We start from the raw sequence: 22491 nt of genomic DNA, 5'->3' as shown, positions 1-22491 counted from the left end.
AATTACTAAAAATTTGAATGCGCATAGGAAATACGTTTAAATATTTCAGAATTGTGCTTTATTGTGCTCAGTATTTTTTTTTGTAGTATATAATTAGACAATCTGCTGTGTAATCCATCCAATGTAATTGTATACATTTACGTAAACACCTGGAACATTATTTGTTGCACAGCCAATACCCCATGCTACCATACCAACAACTTGCCATTGTCCATTCCCAGATTGACATACCAATGGTGAACCTCCATCTCCCTAAAAAAAATTAATTAATTTGAACTTCAGATTAGTCTATTACAATTAATTTGAGTCACATATTGCTAAAAAATTGTAGTTGATTATAATAGAAGAATCAACGTTAATTCTTACTGTGCATGCATCTTTTCCTGATTCTCCACCAGCACACACGAAGCTGCTTTTATCAAGATTATAAAATTGTCCGAGTCTAGTCTGTCTGAGAGATACTTCACAGTTCGATTGCATTACAATGGGTACATCCACTTCCTTCATTATACTTTGATACCGACCCTTCATACCAAATGCATCTTTTCCCCAACCTGATACCCAACACCTTATAGGAAACATATATTATAATTATAATTTCATTTTCAAATTATAATTTTTTTTTTTTACAAGAATATATTGGGTAAGCGAAGATGGAAGGGCGGCGATAGAAGGAGATGGTGTAAGGGAAAAGGAATTGTAACCCTTAGGGGAGGCAAAATAAAAGTATATATATATATACAAGAATATATTCATGTTTACCTTGTGCCAGATGCAGGCTCTGATGTAGGAAAGCATGCGGTGTTAATATTTGGGCTACTAGAAATAGGTACTGTGCCACTCAAAGTAATTACAGCAACATCATTCTGAAGATTAACAGAGTTGAAATTTGGATGCATAACAATTCTTTGAACCATGTATTCTTGGTATGGATCAGGTTCATTTGTGGACTGGCCATCCCACTCTCCTAATCTTACTTTAAGACCACCATTCCTAAGCAGTTCCAAGTTTTCAAAATTTGAGTTCACTAGGTACACGTGCCATACTTACAAAAGATTGACTAAGGCAAAAATTTGGCAAAAGTAATAAAACAAATATTAAAAAATTACGAGATGCTCACGCATAAGATCCTACTTTGTGAGCAACAGTAAGTACATGGTTTGGTGTAATCAAGACACCAGAGCCCACATAAACGTTGTCTGTAGTCAAAAGTGCAGCTTGCCAAGGATATGCTCCATAACTGGCTTGACCCTGAGGATGTGGAACTACCGACATTTTTCTAATGCCACATGATTCATCAACCATATTTTCTGAGTATGAACAGCAATACACTTGTCCAGGAGAACAATTAGGACCCTACACAAATGAAAAATATAATCTCTATATGAAAAATCGTATCCTCCAAATTTTTCTCATTTTGCTTTTTTCTCAAAATGATAAAAAATTCATTATACTGCATTTTTTTTTAAATTGCTATTGGTGATTAAATATAATTTTGTATACGTACCACATTAACTATTCGAATGTCAATGCCAGTATTAATAGTAGGACAATTACTCGCTAATACGCAAGAGCAGGTCATATCATTACCATTACCTTAATTATAAAATAAAAAGGCTCGTTAGAAATAAATTTTTCATTTACTACATTATTATCTGCACATAATTAATCGTAAACGAAAAAATTCGATACGCAATATATACGTGAAATATTATTAGATAAGATTAATTTTAGTGCAATGCAAAACATTATTTTGCTGCTATAAAAAGTAATTACAAAGTTTGATAAATAAACTTTTATAGAAGATTGAGAAATTTAAAATGAAATAGTTATTTTTAAATGAAACTTCCGGTCTCGATCGGAAGTTAGACATAAACTGAATTAACAGTTTATAAATACTGAATATCTTCGTTATTAAACAGTACTCTGGTGCAAATTAAATTTTTCCGAACCACGAATAAAAATGTTTAAAATTTGAACACTCTACATACTCGGCATTTTTGTGGTGGAACCGTTATCAAAAATGATAGAGTCACTTTGCGCGGAAACTTGATACTGCAGAATGCTGACAACGTACAACGTAAGCAATATCTTATTCATGATGAACAATTCGAGAAATAATGCGGTTACTATTTAATAACTGCGAAGTTTAGACTATTCGACGAGTTAGGGCGCACAAATAATGACTTTTAGCCGATCAGACGTACGTTTATTTATATACAAGTTTTGCGGTGGTTCTGTCATAGCTGTTTGAGGAACAGATTATCTCGTACATCCTTTTGGAACGAGAAGAATGTACGACCTTTCACGGATAATGGAGCAATAACGTTTGTTGACAATAAAACGGGCGTAAAACATATCGCCCGGTAATTTGACAAAAATTACTTCCGGTCATGATTATGTCTTCATTTGTATACAAAATCAGAGTGACAGCACTGATTTTTATAGTAAACTAGCTGGAATGGGACTACCTACACGATACCAAGGCCAAAAGCGAAGAAGGTCAATTAACTCCCCGTAGTTGTATTAGGAATCACGTCATAATTACATACACATCAGTTTTTCCTTTTGTTGTCCTTTTTTATTTTACGGCGTCCCCTAGGCGAGATTCTGAATAGACAGGAACAAACGTTCGAAACTACGACTATAAAAATACGCTAATTTCGGCGTCGACATTCAGGAGATACAGAGATGGAATACACAAAGGCGGATAGTAAATCTGCATCGATCACTTTATTTATACACCGAGATGCTACATTATTCCGTTTCGAAAGTAGTATTTTCACGATTTGTTTGCATCAGCTTTTTTTCCTCTTTTACTTTTTCTCGTTCTTGAAAGCGTAGAACACTTAAAACGTTATTGCTCGCACTGTCGTCAATCCATTGAGACACTAAGCATGTCTGACCTAACAGGAGTACGTAATATACACGAAGATTGTTCGAGAGTTGTCTTGACGTCGTGTAAACGATAAACAGAAAATTTTGAAAAATTCACAGAGGAGCATTGTCCGCGGTATCAGTCAGTTGATTGTATCGTGTATCCAGAGGGAAAGATTACCTTCCAATGTAAATTCGTAGAAACTATCTAATGTGGTCATAATACAGAATGGTGCAAACAATATAAAAATATTTACAGTACTCGTACGCGAAACACCTTAAAACGGAATTTGTTCAAAGCTCACTGTGTTTTTGCACCATTTTTTCACCTTTTTCCCGTTTCGTTTTATCTACAAAACGCAGTAAAAAAAACTGCTCTCTTCTGCTTTAAAAAACAGAAATTCGAATATGAGACAAGACCAAGACCAGATAAGAGTAGGACTTAAACTTTAAACACATTTAAAAAGTCATATAAAATCAGAATTAACAGCTTCCTAACTAAGTTGGTACTTGACGGATAGTGCCTAAGAGGTAGTAGCAATTTTTTCTCATTACACTCGCGCTGATTATAATATAATCAGTTTTTCCGACCTCCGCGTCTCTTCATAGAAGATGTACATTGAGGACAGTACCACTTGCCTTTTGGCGGTGCAGTGATACCCACACATGGATAATGAAACCATTCGAATGGACACTGCAATAAAAATGCATAAATTATTCCCCGTTCATTAACGTACTTCGGTACGACATGAGAATTAAACTTACATCTGAATTGTCACATGCAACCATATCTCCATAAGATACTTGGTTGCATATACAATATCTTGGTTCGTTTGGATCGTATGTCCAATCTGGATTATCCGAATCCACTACTTGTGTATTTGAAGTTATAACTGGCGGCGATACTGGTTGCTGAACAGACGCAGCAACTACACTCGAACTTGGAACCGCGTTCGTTACTTTCCTAAAGAGCATAATAATAACGACGCATATATTAAACATAGTACAATATGACGTGACTTAACATTTAATTGTGAGTGATCCATACTTTTTATGTTTTTTATTCGATTCTTGTATAGCTGCAATAGCGGTTTGAGCAGCACCAGCTAATTCTCTACTGAATTCGGCCGCATGTACCCCGCCAGTATTGATAGCTTCATAACTAGCTTTTAAACTGGCAGTACGTCGGCCCTGTTGCATTTGCTGTGTCGCAGCAATTGCTTGGGATGCTGCAGCTGCTATGGCATTTCCACCGGCTCCTATGTGACCAAGATTATAACTTACAGAGCCAACAGAATTCGCAATTGCAGTAGGAGTTGATGGCACGCTCGTGGCGGCAATGATTGGTCCTGAATTTGCAGAAGCTGGTCGCGATTCAGGAACGTTTGGTGAAATTTTTTCTATAGCTAAACGTTTTTCTATCGAAGTTGAGGATGCATTTGAATCTCTTCTTTTTTCTGCCCGAGCTATACAAAAGAAAACAAGTACGTGCATAATTACAGAACCTGTGTTACTTTTGTATGCGAAATCATACATGTATTACAAATAATACTTACAATGACTATGATTGTCTCGTGATCTAGTGGTTGATGTGAAACTATACCGATTTTCTTTTTGACTACTATTTGTGGGTGGTTGGTCTAATTCCAATGACCTCTTTTCCAATATTTCCGTGATACCTTTATTATCTGCTTCTAGCTCCATTTTAAATTTGTGCAGTTCCTGATCTAATCTCCTCAAATATCTATCTACTAAGTCGTACATCTGATTAGCTAAGTGCACCTTTTCGTCCGCATCTTCCAAAGTCTTATAATACTCTCTTCTAATGGCTTCATATTCTGCTTCTTTTTCGCTAGGTTTCATTTTCTTTGCATTCGTAAAGAAAGTCTTTACTTTTTTTTCTAAACTATCCATTGAATCTAGAACAATTGGAGCGATCAGTGAAACAAGTCATATGAATTGACAGAATGGTGGTTCCGTGCTCCTTAAAGTGGTACATACTTTGTACACCTAAGTCCATTTCTCTCATTTCTGTAAACCGGTCTCTTAATTCTTGTGGTAGGTGCTCGATCACTGAAAGCATATAAGAAGGTCAACATAACCAAACAATGTTGAAGCAAAAGAAATAGTTATTTAACAATAACACACATTGATCCAGTTGACAGAATCATTGCAGTGTCTGTATGCTATTCGTCAAAGATATTATAATATGAGTTTGACTTTAAAATGTATCAGCAAGAGTAAAGGTGGTTACAAACCATTCAGAAAATATACGACTAACCTAAAACTTACGTAGAACTGCATAATAGGAAATTGCTCATACTGTAAGATGCTTAATTTTACAGTAAAACGGAACGCAGTGTTTGCGTGATTACGTGCGACAACAGAATATTTGTAAATATATTCGCATTGAGAGCAGTTTTTGATGTTTTCGCGACAGAGTATATTCGGAAAGGTTAGTAACTTTCTTGAGAAGCTGGGTAAGCAAAGCATGCCTCGTTTTTACGTACTTTCGACATAATCTTCCAAGTAAAGCATCCTTTCGTGCTGGCACTTCGTTGCCTGGTGCTTAATTTACAATTATTTACAATTTACTAAGGGCGAGTGCTTGCCGCCGTAGCAAAATTAACGAAAATTGTAGCACTCGATCGGAAGCGTGTTTACGGCGGCCAAATCCCTTGTTGTACCCTCATTTTCACGCTAGTTCTCTAAACGGTGCGAATCTGTGAACGATTCGTAGAAAATATCATCTAAAAAATGTCATTTCTCCGAAAATAAGTTGCCCAGCAGTTAAACAATTCGTGACAGTGCTATTTATTTCGGAATTATTACTGGCCAGTTATCTATTCGTTGTAATCCGCCATCTTAGCCTAAGACTCAGGGGTGCCTCTATGCAATTCTGGTGCCCCGCGTAAAATATTGTTAAAAATCCCAATATATTTCTAAAATTGAATACCTTCATTCTTTATTGCTTTATAAACTACACTTATTATTCTCATCGTTTTTTAGAGCTTGTATTTCATATTGACAATTGAACTAGCGACTAACTGTTCAAGTTCTCCTTTATTATTGGGATTTAGACGTTAATCAAAATAGTAAGTACTTGCATATCATGAAAATACTTTTCACGCGCGTAATTTATTAGAAATCTACATAAAATATAATTTCAATTTAATTGCGACGTAGTGTGCGTGTTCATTAATAAATTATATAATTTCTTGAGAAAAGAGAAGCGTAGAGTTAAGGATCGAAGATCATCGCGACTTTGTAGGGCGATCTATGCATTCCTTGCATACCGATCGTCGTACAAGCTTTGTTCGCGTTCGAAAAAAGAAAATAGTGTCTGGAATTTTTTCACAGGAAAATGATACGGCGCAGTCCAACGAAACTCGATTTACGGCTAGACGATCTAGTCGAGTACGAAACGATGAGGAAGGCTCTTGAAGCCAAGAGAGAGTCTGAGAGACAACCAGCATTCAATCCTCCCTCGTGGGGTGGCAAAGTGCCGCAAAGTGAAATCCTAGAACGCATTGGTTACATGCCGCAACAGAATCAACCTTCGCATTCCCGGCCGAATATATAATCTCTCATGTTACACACTGTATTAAACAATTTTTATATCTGTTATAATTAGACTATGAAAGTTTATACATTTACATCTCCTAACTTGAATAGTTTAATAAAATGGGGAGAATAATACACATAAATATAGTAACAGCTCTACTACAGCAGGCAAAATTTCTGTACTACTATCTTGCAAATTAATGTTGAATCAATTCTGTATTTGCGTGTATGAACGTCTATGGTCTAGTTATAATACTAATGCACTACCTCTGGCGATAAGTATATATATATATATATATATATCTTCAGACTGAAATAGTATAATAAAAATGATGTATACCTCACCTAAGAACCATATTTGAAATGAGGTGGGATGAAAGAATGATCTTTATTGAGTTCGAATAATTAAGACAATCCTCGGCTATTAAATAAAGCTAATTATTGGTATATAAATGAATGAAATAATTTTATTAAGACTCGTTTTCTCAGCATTTATCGTAACATTACTAAAATATACATGGCAGCATTTTTTTTCTGTTTTACTTAACAAGTCCGGGGAGGTAGTAACAGTAGAACATCGACAGTCGTTAAAGGTTTAAGACACATCCCCAGCGATTAACAGTACATATAACGCCTGAGACCTCGACGTCGTGGCTCGACTAAGTAACTGATATGTCCACTCAATTGAAACGAAGCGAAACGATTGAGCGTGAAAGATATTATTGCTGTTTAGTATATCTCGCGTGCTAGGATAATAGCGCTACCGGAGTAGCGACATTTATTGTCAGTGTTAGTAATGCTAATCTCTGCGTGACGAAATAATCGGTGCTCACGTTAGAAATGCAAATTAAGTATTAAAAAACGGAGTGCCGTAACATAACGAAGCGCCACAGAATTGAGTATTCTACTACACCGGAATAAAAATTCATTCGAAATGCATGTATTGTCATCGGTCAACCGGTAATGCGTGTGTTCCCCGCGGAAACGTGTATATAGTTATCCTCTGAACCAGCAGAAAACTACAAGTATTCGTGTCGTATGAGGAGATATCAATTCCATAATTAAATCAACCGGCTATAATCTTCATGGGACGCGACATAAGCTATCCTCTGCGATCGTTTTTCTTTTTAACCACGACTAAACGTTTGTAAATACACATTATAAACCCTTGTTGAAGTATAAGTACGTAGGTACATCCCTGTTCCCGCAATTCTTCTTCAGCGTCTCGTAATTCTCAGACTCCCAGCGTTCCAGGGTGCTTGACTTAATTGAGCTGTGAAACAAATTATACAATCCATAAGGCTGTTGCATTTTAGTTGAAATAGAATATTTATCGACGGTCTTGCCGTAGATGATTATTAGAAAGCAGACCTTTATGCAAATTCCTGTTGGCATAGCTCATTTGATTGACTTGTCAACGTACACGAATTTTCTTATATTTTACAATTTTGTCTAAATATGTAAAGATCGCAGTCTAATGATTAAATACGTAACATTAAACTTTCATTTGTTTTACGCTTACCAGTTTTGTGGAAACAATGCGCACGCCGTGGGCACCATGAACGTCAGGCTGCGAAAGTCGTAACAATACAATTATTACGTGTTTCCATACAGCTGTCGAAGACAATTATTATAAAATTACTCACAAACAGCCGACCATCATCACTTGTATCGGTGCATGCAAAGGCTTGATGCATTGCATAAAACGGTACTTCTCAAGTCTCGCCATGATGGGTGGAAGAATCACTGAGAAAGAAAATGCGAATTTCGTTAGAAATTTACGGATTACATTTGCTCTATCAGAATTCTTCTAAAAAATTTCCTCGAATGCTTACGCATGCCGGGCGCACACATGATGATCCTCGAGATGACCACTTGACTGATACCTTTAACTGCAGCGAGCTGAAACAGTCGTGCCAATCGTTCGATCACGCGTGTTAATTACAGCATTTCTTGCACCCTTGTTGCAATTAACAAGCTCACCTTTGACCTCGTAAGTTTGTTGCCGTTCTCGTCAGCGATCTCGATCCCTTGGCTGATTTCATTCTGCCTCATCAAGGGAATGTTCACGCAATTGGCCGCGGCGACTGCAGCGAATGGCACATAACGCTGTCAATATAAATTGTTTCTTCTGTTTCTTTTTTTCCGTACAAACCACAAGCAAGGAGGTTAGTGCAAGTTGGGCGTTAGGAACAGTCTAAAAACTCTTTCGGTCTTATTAACCGAATTTCATTTTATGGGACTTCCGGGGCGGTGGTTGGGCGGTGAACGTGTTAACGAGCAGAAAATGTGTGCAAAACAAATTATGAGAGTTGCCAATAAGAATGTAGGGAGAAATTCTATTGAACGATCGATCAATTTCATTCCGTGTAAGCCATGTTTGTAAATGAACAATCCCGATTGCCTTACCGCCATAAGTGGATTGGCCCGTTTGCCCCAAAACGATTTGCATCCTATCGCCGTTATCATAGCAGCTGTGGTCGCGCTAGCATAAGCCACCCCTAACTGTAGCTCCGTGGTAGGACTATTCGCATTTCTATTGGTGTAATTGACTAGAGCATTGAACGACTGATTCACCCATTGCCAGAAAATCACAGCTGTGTTCGTTCTGAAAGCATAGTTTCACCATTGACATATTCATGACTCCACGTCGGCGGAGGATTAATCAGGGGGTACGCGTAATGAGAGTAAGTTTACTTGTAGAATTGAAGCATAGCGCCGGTCACAGCCATCCCACCTGGCACTTGGAAGGACATTCTGCCAAAGACATTCTGCAGGTCACCGGTGTCGGGATGAAAGGCCGACTCGTAAAGCTTCTTAGCATAGATGATCTGCTCCCGGGTTGTACCAGCTGGCTCTTTCCCAAGTCTAAGGGATAAACTGGCTATTGATTTTCGTAGACGCCAAAAGAAACGAGCGACTATCAGTACACCCTATTTTATCATAAAAATTCTCAAAACAAATGATCTACCTTAAAACAAAACATTGTTCGTTCGCACACGATACGAAAAATGTACGTAACATCTATCCCCATGTCAATTTTGATCTCACCCAGGCACTCAATTAATACGCCTAATAAATTGAGCCCGGCAATAAAGTTAAACGAATGTTTATCTACCGTGTTGTCCATCTGGCGATTAAAGTCGAGCAGATTAAATATGTTTCAATCCAATGTGAAACGGATGTTGCAAGTTTGCATTTTTAATTTCTGTTATTACGATACTGAATGCCAGTAATAGTGGTTCATTGTGCAAGATGTAATCTGGCGTCGATGCTACCGATAGAAGTAATCTATCGCATTTCGTAAACAGATTACTCGATTAGATACAGTTTTCTTACAAACCGTTTGTTTCATTATTTCCGTAATTAGTTTCTCAGCGGAATAATAGTCCGAGGTATGAGTCATTACAAAGTATGAATATTTATCAACGGCAAGCGTACAAATGAGATGCGTAGAAATATGTATTTTCAAATTTTCACGGATTTAAAGTTGATTTAGAGCAAAATTTGAGGGATTAGATTCTTTTTATTCATTCTCTCACGAAACCGTTTTCACGTCCACGATACCGCGACTATACGAGTATGGCGAATCAGCTACTTCATGTTTACTAGCTGCTCTTCTATAGAAAAGGCTATTGTAACTTACAGAATTTCAATCATGGCATCAAGTTAAGTTTGCGCGTTTTTAAATACAGGATGATTACGTCCACGGTCAGTGAAAATCATAAGAGTCTGAACAAAGAAGAAACTTAATCTTACAGTCGTCAGGGTAGCTTCGGGGTTGACGTACATTTTGCGTAAATTTAAAAAACTTTCGAAAATGAATTCGTCCTTCAACCCTGTTGCATTTATCGAATATTTTGCGTGTAGCTCGTTTTAAATGTAACAATTACAATTTTCATATTGAATTACATTGTTGAAAGCTAGTTTAATAGCTGTGCCAATATTTTTGTTATGCGCGTGTCTCTGTAATAAAGGTGATTGACTCGAACAGGGTACCAGAGGTAAATTTTATATCCAATAGTCGCAGTTTGAATTCCATGGATGTTTCAAGACGAGTGCATTGATAGACGCGTGCACAACGCGCTATACTTGCCTAGTTCTCGAAACAATGTGCAAACGAACAATTGACGAGCGAAATTAACGGAGGTGTGTGACTACTGATTCGATGGCACAAGTGCCTTCGCGGTTTCATCCTGGAAACGGCGAACACCACGAAGCATGCGTGTCGAGGTGCCGTTGATAGGCCAAAATGGGTCGTCCCATGATCAATTTTCGCGTTACTCTTTATCGGGGCCTATTTCTGAACCGCCGAGCCTCATATTCGGGTAAAATTGGCCCGTGTTCAAGCGGAATTGACCGGTCTCCCTCGCCGACTATACTCACTTGTAGTCCTCGCATAATTTCTTCGCGTTGAGCAACTCGGACTCAGGAACGGTGCAGGTTCGGAAGTCAGTCACCCAAGCGAAGTGTTTCCATCTGCCCTCGAAGGTGCTCAGATCCCAGAGTGGTTTCTCTATGTCCAGCCTTTCTTCTCCCATTTTTCTCGATCGTGGACCACTGTCGTCCTTCTTCAACAGACGCGAAACACACCGCCGATAAGACCGGATCTCATCAAGGTACCATACCCAAAAACATTAGAAACAATGGGGTGGGCCAGGGATCCCCAAACTGAATATTTATAGCTGTCAGCCGACTTGGCGCGCCAAAATAGCTGAAATATTGTTAGGCGATAAAAACGTGAATTTTTCTTTTGAACCGTACCTGATAACGGACCGAGAGGTCGCTATCACATTTTCCTGAAAATTATACAAACTCGTCGCTGTTTAAACGGGAAGAAATTAGCTTTCATTTAACAGTAGTTCCCGACAATTTCTAGCCATTTTAAATATAATATTTTACGAACGTTTCTATGAAATTTTGAAACTATCGTGCGTTTCCGGTGCTCAAATTATTCCGCCACAATCGTCCCACATAAACAGGCATCTTACAGGCTATCTTATCGGGGCTCAAACGTATTTCGGCGTGCAAGAGTATTCAAGGTCGACACGGCCTCACCGTAACCGAAATTGTGTTACGAAAGCATTCGCGCCGTTTAAATGAACGGTATCTTGGAGCATTTAAACGTAACCGTTCGATGTACGGTGGCGACCTAATGGCCGATGTTTATCGATTATTCGACACTGTTTTGAGCGGGAACGCACCTACGGGTGTGCACCAAGACTTTTCGAGGCGATACTCGGGTGTCCCAAGACTAAATTAACAATATCGAATGGGATCCATCGATCGATGGTTATCCGGACACACGTGAGCTCCGTCGATTTTATCAGCAGCGGCGAATGCGCGCAGGGCCGTGTCGCGAGGCCGGCGCGCCCCGTCCGGGATTGTGCCAGCTCGAACTGCGGTAGAATCTGCGGCAGACGAACTCGTCCGGCGAATGCGACTGTCATCATGCGTGGTTTTCGCAAGGCTTTCGCTCGGACGTCACCTAAGTCGTCGACGAACACTACGGCCCGCGACACATCGCGAATCAACGCAAAATTTCGCGAGGCCGATTATCGACTATCCGCCGTCGGTAGAAAAGGCCGACAGCGAACGCCCCAATTTGCACCGGAGTGCCGGCACATTTTCATTCAAGAAACCATGATCGCGAGACGGTCGGCCCCCGTTACTGCCTTTTTTCCTCCGTTGAATTACACGTGCACCACACCGAATTACGTAACCGGTGTCGCCAAGCGAGTACGAATTTTTTGCCAGCTTACCGTGAAATGCGCGGATCACTGCTGGAGTGCCACCTCTGTTCTGGTCACCACCGGGACACAGCGCACCAGCCCAGCTGATCGGAGCGGCGCCCTGCGCGGGGCTCCGCCCGTCTCGATACGCTCCTGACTGGTTCCCCCACCCGGGCAACTGATTTCTTTATTATTGTTATTATCCTCCATTCCGCGCGCCCCGTGACAACGATCCTTTTCCCTCTCGCCCGGAGACCATTGTGCGATTAACTTTCACGGGTAATAAAAGGATCGATAATTTCGGAGAACTTTTTCTTCGGGAGATGTCGTCTGGTATGCGAGAGATAACTTGCGAGAAATAACGGCGATGGTTTTTTTCGGGAGAATGCACTAGTCGCTGTAAAAATTGATTTAACATTCACCGTTTGGACTCAAGTCCAGGGGAACGAAATCACGAAAATTTGTTGACATCGTTAAAAAGTGGATAACTTGCTAAAGATATTTTCTAACGAATCAGGAAGTACTTTACAATCATTATACAAAATAAACATTGTGCAAGTCATCTGAAAATAACAGAAATAACATGAAGACGTATTTCTTTTTCCAACAGTTTTAATCAATGAAAATGACGTCGTATTACGCTCGGTCAGTTTTATCACTACGGTTTTATTATTATTATTAGCATAAAATCCGCAGTCTAATTATAAGAAATGTAATACATAACGATGATTACTCTTCATTTAAAATATCCTGTGCCAGGCGAGGGAAATGCAGAATCGTTCCAGCAAACATGAATCATTATATCACGTTAAAAGGTTGATGTCCGAAGGGCACAGCGTTGTGCCGCGATATTCCAAATGCCATGCACTTTTAACAAATATATTTCGCAAAAGCGGAACGTCTATCTTTTACGATCGGTTTAGCTTTCCTATATAAAGCCTCTCATTAAGATAACATTTTTGTTTGCAAGGATTATTAGAGCTGCACACGTCTCCCAACAACGTGGCAGTTTGAAGAACGCCCTAAACGCTCGATATGGAGTGCGCAATATTCGGAGTTGCGCAATAATATTGACAATATACATAGAGCTAATATCGAAGATACACACACGCTCACTTTAACGGACTTCATATACCATGACGATTCTGTTTACTAAACATCGTCGACGTAGTATTGGCTGATGCGAACAAAACTCATTAGAGTAAACTACAATTTAGCAGCGAAATGTTTCAAGCACTATCTTCGGCATTAGACGCCAGACAGTTCCGATAAAGTATTTTAAAGTTAACCATTTAAAACATATATTTACACCAGATAGGCTATCGTAACGCTAGGAGCCATGAGATTAAACAAAGTAAACCTATTAAATAAAATATATATATTTGATATATATATATTTATTATTATATATTATTATAGTTAAATATATATATTTGATTTTAAATATTTATTGTAACATACATTATTCTCAAAGTTATACATGGCATTTAGAATGACATGGACTTGAAATAATATTCTAGGCAAAGTTGAAGCTCATTAGACTCATCGCCAACTTAGCCGGCAGCCCTAAGCTCCTTTGTACATCGTTTTCATCCTCTTTTCTTTTTTTTCCTCGGCGTGGTTTCGTTCAAACGTCGGCTAGCGAGGCTTTTTATTAATGTTATAAAACGAAGCGTCCAGAGAAAGTTTAAATAACGCCCGGTGGGGAGGTCAGCGGACAGAGAATCAAGTTCACGGGCGTTCCTGTCGAATTCCAGAAATGTTCGTGCCGTGATTTTCTTTTCGCGACACCCGGCGCCCCACAGTGTCGTCCGTTCGTCTATCCGCGCGGCTCGCATTCCGCTCTCTTCTTTTTATTTGCAACTCGGCAACAGAACAGAACGAAAAGTTGATGCACGAGGCCGGCTAAAGCTGTATACGCTTCCGTGCTCGCGAAAAGTAGAGCTCGACCTCGTTCGTCACGCGTCACCATATTGTGGCTAAAACTGTCACGAATTATTATTTCGTAATATTTATGATGTAATTTCGGTTAATACTATCTGACCGTTCAGCTTACCCTCTCTTCCTGTACACGTCCGGTACAGGTTCCGTGACTAATGGATGCTCGCAAACCATAAAACTTTATTGTACAACGTATTTTAGAATTTACAAACGACAACCGACTGAAAGATAATATCTAGCCGGTTGACCCGAATATGGGCCATCATTTTCTGGGCCATAAAAAACGACAGTTTCCCATCGAATATTGGATTGAACAATTTGTCTTGTAATTTACAGTCAGTTGAGGTCTAGCAATCGCCGACCGTACTAACACATAATTTTCTGAGAAACTGAGACGTAGTTCCGTTGAATATGAAAAATTTATAGTAGGAGATAAGAGCGTTGGTTTTATTGTTGTAGTATTGGTGTATTTAAAATGATCCCAACAACGATGAGTCGACTAATTTTCAACTAGCACTTTTCCAGAAATAAATCGTCGAACATTCAGCGCAATTTGGAAGAAAGTTCGTCGAACTCGAATCATTTCTGTCGAGACAACTTTTCCGCCTACTTGCATTAGACTGAAGAAAATCTAACTCGGAGGAACGCATTCCTAAGGCACGATAGGAATCGAGTAAGCTCTGGTTAGAAACATATTCAACGATGTTCTAATTAACGTCGATTAGAACAGAACCGAAGATCCTGGTCGCTGTGGGATTGTTTCAAAATTAAAGATGGCACGTTCTCTGGACCCACAAGTGGCCATATGCAAAGCGACCAAAAAAGGGGAGTGTCACGAAGTGTGATAGCCGATAATCTTCTTCTCCCCCCCTGGATCTCTCTTTCTCTCGATAGAGATTCCAAATAAAAAAAAGGTATCAGATGTTAAAACGACCCAGTGACGAAGAAATGGGGATCGTAACGCCACTAATGAAACAGATCTAGATGGAATATGTTTCTATAGGGAATAGCAGCTCATTCTTCCAGGCTGTCCCCACCGTGCCGTGGAGAAAGAATGCTTCCGAAAAGTACGTGTGTGCGAGTAGTGTATCTAGACCGGGCACGCATAGCGTGCAAGCGAAAATTATGCCAAAAATCCGGGCGTGTAACACACCCTGCGTACAAATCAAATAAATCGCGAGGGGAGGAAGGTGTTTAATTAAAAATGGACTAGAACATACATTTTTGAAGAATGATTTTGACTTTTTGATGAAAAACCTACCCTCTTCGTAGGGTTTGTTTGTACGGTTGTAACGGAAGGGCGACGCGGTATAACTGAACGCTCCTGAGACAAAGTAATACAGTGCCGTAGGGAGGACACGTTAAATAAAATTTTCTTGGGCCTGATTTTGGAACACCATATTGGAGGTAATACAGTGGAGCATGTTATTCATTTCGTATCCTTTTTAAAAAGTTGTTAACGTATGCACATGCTAGGATTGGAAGGAAACAATTTTTTATAGTTATAGATGTTTTATCGCAATTAAAGATTGTACTAGTGATTTCACATTTTTATTTCATCGATGTGTTGTTCTTGTCAGTACGGAATTATTTATCATTGTTTTACGACTAATATGTACGTATGTGATCGATGTTGACCACGACGAGTTCTTTTCTGAGGTAGCGTTACTAATAAAATAGCAAATTATATCGGCGGTTTGGAGCATGCCCAATTAACACAATAATCGCGAGTAATGCTGAACAATGATAAAGAACATCGCTGCTCAACATTATCATAAATAAACATGTAAAATCTCAAGAATGGCTACTTATCTACCTACTTACAGTAGCACTTTGCGTAAAACAATTCTAACCAAGGGAACTCGGAAAAATAATATTTCCAGAGGAATTGTTAGTTTCTGAAAAACTATTACTGCTCGATATTACCATCGGGATAACAAGAAAAACCTCAAGAATGGTTACTAGCCAAGGAAACTTGAAAACAAAACAGAGAGTATTTCTAAAAGAATTGTTGTCAATTTATCAAAGAATTATCGAACATTAAAGTAAAATAGTAGTAAGTAATCGGAGTAATCCTGCGAATCACAGAGGAAAGAGCATCTCCGCAAAGTGTGATCGAAGATGTCGATAAAAACGGACCGATCCATTGAATTTGTTGAAACAAAAAGATCGTCTAATGCAGAATTTCGATTTCAGATTGGTTGAGCGTGGTCCGACGGATCGACGGTGACGTCCCTGGGCGATCGTAGTGGGGGGTAGAGGCCGGCGCATGCGCGTTCGCTCGTCAGTGGCCAGCTGTGCGTGGACGTTTCAACGCGGCGCGGCTGGCGGTGGAGGCAGCTAGGAAAGCAAGCGAGCGAACGAGCGAGCAAGCGAGCAAGCAAACAGCCAGAGCGACTGCCCTCCTGTCTCCCCCACCCCTAGCATGCCTCGGAGAGCCCATGGCCTCCGTACACACGGAGGAGAGTGAGGCAGCCCCAGCCGCTCCTCACGTCATCCGCTGAGAGAGAGACGACGGGCCTCGACACGGCGAGGAGCAATAATTCTAACGAGCCAAGATGGCGGCGGACACGGTGGCCCTGTCCGCGCTCACGCTCGCCAGGGGCGACAAGATCCTCGTGACCGTCGAGTCCGCGCTACCGGACATCGTCGTCGTGTCCTTCGTCCACGGTGCCAAGTGCTTCCAGGGCGCGTTGCTCGACGCCACCAAGAGGTAAGCGTGCTAGCTAGACGAGAACTTCTCCGTGCCTCTGACTCTTCTTCCCCTGGCCCATCCGCGATCCCAGCCTCTGTTTCCCCCTGTTTCGCCCGGGTCCACTCTCTCTTTCTCTCTTTCTCTCTCTCTCTCTCTCTCTCTCTCTGTAAACCCTTTTCACCCAATGTCTTCCCACCGAGTTTCCTTTAAATTAGGACTGGTCCGTGCCAACACCGAAAGGAACAGGTCAGCTGTGTGCTCGCGATCGTCTCGTGGCCCACGGTTGTTTTCTCGCGTGTGCATACGCATGTAAGTGTGTTGTCTCTCTCTCTTGTGGCCCCCCCGGGTTTTGGTGTTTCCCTGTGAAACGTGCTCGATAAGAACGCTAGTGCACTGTTCGCTGTACGTTGTCTTTCAACGTACCCGGCGGCTGCGGCCGTGTGTGCGATTAAGGCTACCCGCATTTCGTGCCGACGGCCAGCGACGGACGACGACGTTGGAAACCTAGCGTTGACCGTCGCTTTTATTCTCAACGGTACGACGGACACCACGTGCGCTGAACTGTTCCAATCCTCGTCTGAACGAACACGATACCGTATCACGTTCCGTGGCCACCGTGTATGTATTCAGTGGATGTTTTTCCAAGGATCGTTGCCTCGGAAGGACCGTTCTTTGGCCGTCTTTCCGTGTAACGTCGTTCTCGTGGGATTTTTTTTCTCGACCGCGTGCGGGGTCCAAGACGCGATCCCGAGGTCTCGCGCGCACCGTTGACACTTCCGGTCTCTGGCTCGGCCGTCGGTTTCCTTCGGTTGCCCTTTTCCCTTGTTTTTTACGATCGGAGCACACCGCGGGCTCGTTTCACGGGGACACGGACGGGAAACAGAGCTTCTCGCGCTGCTCCCAAGATTTTCCCGTGAAAACGGGGTGGCCGTTTCGCCGTGCCGTTACGTGCCCCGCATGTCGTAAGTCTTCTCGTAAAGCGGCTTTTGTTCTGCAAACGGAAGTGGTTTTACGATGACTCCTGTCTCGCGAGTCGCGGCAACATCTCCGTTCTCCGTTCCTCCGGTCCGGAACTTTTTTACGATTCCGAAAGAACCCGGCAGCCCCTCGCGGTCGTTCATTAAAATTCTATTTATTCGACGAATAAGAATGCCATTCCGCCTCGGTACAACTTGCCCCCCATTTTTGTCTCCGGCGCGGGGGGTGTTGTGTACCGTTTTTATGCTGACTTTGTTCCTTCATGGTCCAGGGGATTATGGATACTTACGGTGGCAATGAAGCCGTTGGGAGGGGGTGAATTACGGCTCTGGAAGTTTGTCCATATGGGCCTGAGTCCGCGGTCGGAAAACCAGACTATTACATTTGCGTTGCAAATGCTGATTCTGCCGTTGATTTTCCTACTTATTTCTCCTTCTACTGATAGCAGAGCCGCGTATGTTTCGCGGTGAAAATATGTACAGTAATAACAGGGAACGTTGCAATCTTGAACAGACACCCTTATGGCTTTGAGTTTCTGATGGGATTGGTTGCTGGTCTGCAAGATTAAATGCGCTTGTGATGAGGAAAGAATTCAGGGGAACTGGTGAGCACAGCTCTGGCAGTTTGGTCACATGGTTTTCGGTCTGGTATTGGGAGCACACGACGCTTCCCATAAATTGAAATTCGTGTGGTATTTTGTATTCATTAACTTCCAACAGTCGCAATAGGTTATTTACACAGTTAATTGCACTGCAGAGTAATTGGAACGCAATTAGCCGAGACTTTACATGTATTTACATGTGGTTTTGGGTGGAGCAATGCAATATTCACTTTGTAATTAGGGTCTATTTTATTTAGTGTTTTCGTATGGCTAGAACGAATATAATTACGATCACCTAGAATATGCCATGTGGCTGCAATATCCACGAAGTCGCAACTGTCACCCCTACATTTTTAATTTACATTTCGTAATTTTCTCGCGAATTCCCTTCAGAATTGGCCTTCGAATTTTTTAGTACAATTAATTTTATAATTGAGTATTATTAAATGTCGAATTGGACAATTAAAATCGACAAGAGCACATCATACTCTGTATACCGTGGTTATTTCAGTGTGTCTATTTTCGTATAGACTGTTCACTGCCTGGCTTATGGTGATTACCAGCTTAAGTCAGTCAGGGTCTCATAAATAAAACATGAATTATGAATGTTAGATATCTTTAATATTATATCTCGGTTATAAAGTATTATTCTCGCTGCTATAGCTCCGGCAGTGAACTCACGAAATCAGAGAAATATTACATTTCACTTCGAAAATACAGATGCCGAATATCTCTTCTATATAATTTAATAATGTAGATGCAAATCGTTCTCCAATCAACGGAGTAACGTATGGCGCTAATGACGATTATCAAAATTCAACCGAATCGATCGAATCGGCCGAAAAATAAACCTCCATACACGCGAAACATTTCAACACAGCTCACAAATTTCTGCACGTTGTACCAAGAGAAAATGAAAGAGCAAAATACAGCTTTTGAATTTTTCATTCGAATCATAAAACAAGACGGCGCGACGCTACGTTACAACAGTTCTTTCGCTACAATCTTTTGAAATCTCTCGAAACGACTGGAGATTTATGCGCGATGTATGTTGAGTCTGACAATTTGCATGGTTTCGCGCGGCAATCCTCTCTTTCTCTTTCGTTTTGCGATATACAGACATTCCAATCCGTTTTCGACTTGAAAACCATGAATAACTGGGATGCAGAGATATTACCTGAGGGCTTGATAGGGATTCAAAGTCAGTCATCGTGAGTCATCGGCAGCGAGCGCTGTCTTGCCGGTACAGTCATTGCTGATTTCACTCGACCCCAGTGAAAATATTCAGTTTGTCACGGAACCGATATTAGCTGTTTAAAAGTCTTTTATAGCGGGCGCGAGACAGCGTCGATCGCCCATAATTCAATTCGCCCTCTGAACCAGTTAAAATTGACCGATCAACGCGCGAAAACTCAATCGCACGCGCGCCTGGAATGCATATTGCAACAATATTTCCCGAAAAGCGCGTCCCGTTATAATTTGAAAATATTTTTATGACAACGCCCCCCCCCCTCCCATTCGCGAATAAGCGTTCATCAGTTTCTATTTACCATGTTAATAGCGTTCCACAAACGGTACGGTATGAACATTCGAAGCTCGCGAATATTGATGTTATCATTTAATAAACTCCATGGAGGTTTCATCATGCGTGTTTGTACCATTATTCTTGGCATGGCGCGATTAATTGTTGGCAATTACTATTTCATTTAACACGTTCGCAATTTTTACACATTTGGGATATTCATTGAACGATTCTATGTATACCGAAGCCAACTCGAACGTGTAATTACTATGGCGGGTACGGGAAGAATTTCATTAAAACGCTGCATAATTTATGCATCGGTAATTCTGAACAATATTCAACAATGTCTTCAAGAATATTCAAAATATTTAATTGGAGCATCCTCTGTTGTTTCTCATTAATTCAATATCAATCTATTTATACTTTCAATCTTAATTATTAGGAGATCCAAATTCAATGAATATTCAAATATTGTAACGGGGGGTGCTTCAGAAAATATTTTACAGCCTCTAGCCACTTTGACCCAGTTAATTCTTAAAAAAATACTTTTATATTCAGCTATTTAACTACGTTATAAATATAATGAAAGCAAGGTATTGGGCAAACTGGACTGTTCCTCTTTCATCCATTTTATTCATACCAGTAATTACAGGCCACCCCGTATACAGGATCTAGATATATTTGTGCGAAAGTATAGGTTACACAGGGATACGAGTTTCATAACATCGAACAAAAAATTTAATGAATGGCCTTCGACCTACCAATTAGGAAAGATACTGTGCTCCCTCGCTCGCTCTCACCCTCCGTCGGTCACGTGTTAGCTTTTTTACTATTTTACGGACACGAAGTTCAGCGAAATTTTTAATTAACACGATTCTGGCCCGTATCTCCGGCTAACAGTCGGTCCACACGGCGAAGTTGATTTTATCGGACTCATTTTCCCCTGTTTAATTGTATGTATTACCATAACGTTTACAACGCGACGCACAACGAACGATAAGAAGAGCCGAGCAATAATCTCGTCCTCCTCTTGGCCGCGTCGGGCACCGAAGAATATCCGTGTAACAATCCCGGTGCGCGAAATATTCGAGTCAAAACCAGGACCTCGGGGCTGATCCTGCGAAAAACCTCCTCGCAGTTTCCCTGCTTTTTCCAGCAGCGGCCCGATTAATATAGGACGAACAACTGAAATAAGGTCGACCAACTCGAGTCGACTTCCGGCATTTGTACTCTTGCGTCGAAAACAAACTGTGCTTGCTCGTTTTACCGTGGACGCGTTTTATTAGCTCAGCCGTGTGTTTTCCACCGAACTACATTTGTTTCGCAAATTTCTTCAAACGCCTCAACTATTCCTATCGCGAACTCTGTACCGAATCTGTGCGTTTTGCAGTGTTTCATCTGAAACAGCCAATTACCATCTGTGACAGATTAAAATGAAATTATTTTTAGCACAATCATTCGAATTAAAGTAATAAAATTCAATGGGAAAGATTATCCACATGTCCGCGAAATCATAACTCCTGAAAACCAGTTTTAAATTGCACAAGAAATGTTCTTCATACTATCGTTATAATTATCCCGATTATGATAAAATATTCCATGCATTTCTTATCATTTTAGCGAGACACGAATGTTTTGCAAACCCCGTTTCTATCGTTCTAATTTTTCAACGACGAAGAAAAACCTATTGGACTGTTTATTCGCTTGGAAACCATCTTTCGAAATGTGTCACAGATGTTGTTTTTACAATAGTCACAACATTTGCTCTTCTGTGTGGTTCATGCATAATACTCGCGCGCAAATGGTGCCGCATAATGTTCACTTCTATTTTTCTCTCGAGAACACGTCGTACGTTCAAAATCCGTAAGAGTGTTCGTACTCGTCCAACAGATTATCGATTCAATCAACACACTTGGAACCATTGGCTAAACGAATTATTTGAGTTGGACTTTTACGTTGAATTTTATAAATGCAACAACTCGCGTATAATTCATTTAATGCCGAGTCTCGCCGAATTTACACAAGTAAGAATCGATTTTGCTTTGCATTATTAAAAACACCGTGGAACGGCGGAGAACTACTCATGATTATTAATTTTAAAGAAGCACAGCATTCGAAGCACACGAATGGATTTTCGAGAGGCCGCAAATTCAACGAAATTGTGTTTACAACCGCGGACCACTAAAGATTATCAACGTGCAATTTTTGCTCGGTTTTGGCGGATGGACAAACCGCTGGATGCGACTCCCGCGGTCTACAGTATCAATCAATCAATTTCGAAAGCAAGAGTGCCGTAAAGTGATTAGTTCCCGAAGTCACGTCTGCGTGACAACGGTCGATAATCGGTGGCCCGGCGAAGTCACGCGGACGTGACACCAGCCGCCGTCGGACGGTTAAAATATAAATCATGTACTTGCCCGAATAATTTTCGATATTCCGTCGGAAGAACCGGACGGCGCCTAAGACGAATATTAATACAATTTTCAATCGATCCGCAGTCTCTCCATCTTCCCTTCGTCTCGAACTCTGCTCCCACCCCTTTGTCACTCGTCGCTTCTTGCGATTTTTCGACCCGAAACGT

At 40.8% G+C, this 22491-nt stretch overlaps 5 protein-coding genes and 1 long non-coding RNA gene across 9 annotated transcripts in view; 2 read left to right on the top strand and 4 right to left on the bottom strand.

Moving 5' to 3' along the window:
• Window positions 1-2: 2 nt before the first annotated feature.
• LOC143358368 (inactive CLIP domain-containing serine protease A3-like) lies at window positions 3-2566 on the bottom strand. Its single transcript, XM_076795458.1, has 6 exons — window positions 1992-2566; window positions 1508-1596; window positions 1121-1356; window positions 763-993; window positions 367-568; window positions 3-252 (listed from the first exon to the last, which is right to left on the bottom strand). The coding sequence occupies exons 1-6, from the start codon at window positions 2098-2100 to the stop codon at window positions 94-96; spliced, it is 1026 nt and encodes a 341-aa protein (XP_076651573.1). The 5' UTR covers window positions 2101-2566; the 3' UTR covers window positions 3-93.
• A 150-nt stretch (window positions 2567-2716) lies between these two features.
• On the bottom strand, window positions 2717-5528 carry Ing3 (inhibitor of growth family, member 3). Its single transcript, XM_076795457.1, has 6 exons — window positions 5388-5528; window positions 4879-4950; window positions 4434-4796; window positions 3926-4343; window positions 3643-3841; window positions 2717-3571 (listed from the first exon to the last, which is right to left on the bottom strand). The coding sequence occupies exons 1-6, from the start codon at window positions 5413-5415 to the stop codon at window positions 3455-3457; spliced, it is 1197 nt and encodes a 398-aa protein (XP_076651572.1). The 5' UTR covers window positions 5416-5528; the 3' UTR covers window positions 2717-3454.
• On the top strand, window positions 5341-6894 carry LOC143358371 (anaphase-promoting complex subunit CDC26). Of its 2 annotated transcripts, none has more exons than XM_076795464.1 (2): window positions 5341-5477; window positions 6238-6894. In XM_076795464.1, the coding sequence occupies exon 2, from the start codon at window positions 6242-6244 to the stop codon at window positions 6458-6460; it is 219 nt and encodes a 72-aa protein (XP_076651579.1). In that variant the 5' UTR covers window positions 5341-5477; window positions 6238-6241; the 3' UTR covers window positions 6461-6894. The 2 variants fall into 2 exon arrangements, with proteins under 2 accessions (XP_076651579.1, XP_076651578.1); XM_076795463.1 differs by lacking the exon at window positions 5341-5477 and adding an exon at window positions 5840-5972.
• Window positions 6880-12336, bottom strand: Sfxn2 (sideroflexin 2). Of its 3 annotated transcripts, none has more exons than XM_076795460.1 (9): window positions 12204-12336; window positions 10828-11012; window positions 9139-9309; window positions 8851-9049; window positions 8425-8550; window positions 8277-8343; window positions 8088-8187; window positions 7964-8011; window positions 6880-7714 (listed from the first exon to the last, which is right to left on the bottom strand). In XM_076795460.1, the coding sequence occupies exons 2-9, from the start codon at window positions 10980-10982 to the stop codon at window positions 7600-7602; spliced, it is 981 nt and encodes a 326-aa protein (XP_076651575.1). In that variant the 5' UTR covers window positions 10983-11012; window positions 12204-12336; the 3' UTR covers window positions 6880-7599. The 3 variants fall into 3 exon arrangements, with proteins under 3 accessions (XP_076651575.1, XP_076651576.1, XP_076651574.1); XM_076795461.1 differs by having other exon boundaries at window positions 10828-11009; window positions 12204-12287; XM_076795459.1 differs by having other exon boundaries at window positions 10828-11155; window positions 12204-12220.
• A 1297-nt stretch (window positions 12337-13633) lies between these two features.
• Window positions 13634-14477, bottom strand: LOC143358052 (uncharacterized). Its single transcript, XR_013082918.1, has 2 exons — window positions 14230-14477; window positions 13634-14158 (listed from the first exon to the last, which is right to left on the bottom strand). It is a non-coding gene; the product is annotated as an uncharacterized LOC143358052 (long non-coding RNA).
• A 1685-nt stretch (window positions 14478-16162) lies between these two features.
• Window positions 16163-22491, top strand: part of LOC143358252 (uncharacterized) — a 37862-nt gene continuing 31533 nt past the window's right edge. The window contains exon 1 of the mRNA XM_076795240.1: window positions 16163-16827. Coding sequence (XP_076651355.1) covers window positions 16673-16827 — 155 coding nt within the window. The 5' untranslated portion in view covers window positions 16163-16672. The remainder of the gene's footprint in view (window positions 16828-22491) is intronic.

Source organism: Halictus rubicundus, chromosome 10 (assembly GCF_050948215.1).
Source record: "Halictus rubicundus isolate RS-2024b chromosome 10, iyHalRubi1_principal, whole genome shotgun sequence".
Lineage (NCBI taxonomy): Eukaryota > Metazoa > Arthropoda > Insecta > Hymenoptera > Halictidae > Halictus > Halictus rubicundus.
The sequence above is the reverse complement of the archived record's forward strand: the minus strand, read 5'-3'. Positions and strand labels throughout refer to the sequence as shown.

Coding starts and splice junctions, on each gene's coding strand:
- LOC143358371 (XM_076795464.1), top strand. CDS start 6,242: ATGATACGGCGCAGTCCAACGAAACTCGATTTACGGCTAGACGATCTA.
- Sfxn2 (XM_076795460.1), bottom strand. CDS start 10,982: ATGGGAGAAGAAAGGCTGGACATAGAGAAACCACTCTGGGATCTGAGC. Junction 9,310..10,827: donor AAATTATGCGAGGACTACAA/GTGAGTATAGTC, acceptor TTTATCCCTTAG/ACTTGGGAAAGAGCCAGCTG. Junction 8,188..8,276: donor CATGTGTGCGCCCGGCATGC/GTAAGCATTCGA, acceptor TTTCTTTCTCAG/TGATTCTTCCACCCATCATG.
- Ing3 (XM_076795457.1), bottom strand. CDS start 5,415: ATGCTTTACTTGGAAGATTATGTCGAAA. Junction 4,344..4,433: donor ACGAGACAATCATAGTCATT/GTAAGTATTATT, acceptor TCTTTTGTATAG/CTCGGGCAGAAAAAAGAAGA. Junction 3,572..3,642: donor TTGCATGTGACAATTCAGAT/GTAAGTTTAATT, acceptor TTTTTATTGCAG/TGTCCATTCGAATGGTTTCA.
- LOC143358368 (XM_076795458.1), bottom strand. CDS start 2,100: ATGAATAAGATATTGCTTACGTTGTACGTTGTCAGCATTCTGCAGTAT. Junction 994..1,120: donor CACAAAGTAGGATCTTATGC/GTGAGCATCTCG, acceptor GGAACTGCTTAG/GAATGGTGGTCTTAAAGTAA. Junction 569..762: donor GAGCCTGCATCTGGCACAAG/GTAAACATGAAT, acceptor GTTTCCTATAAG/GTGTTGGGTATCAGGTTGGG.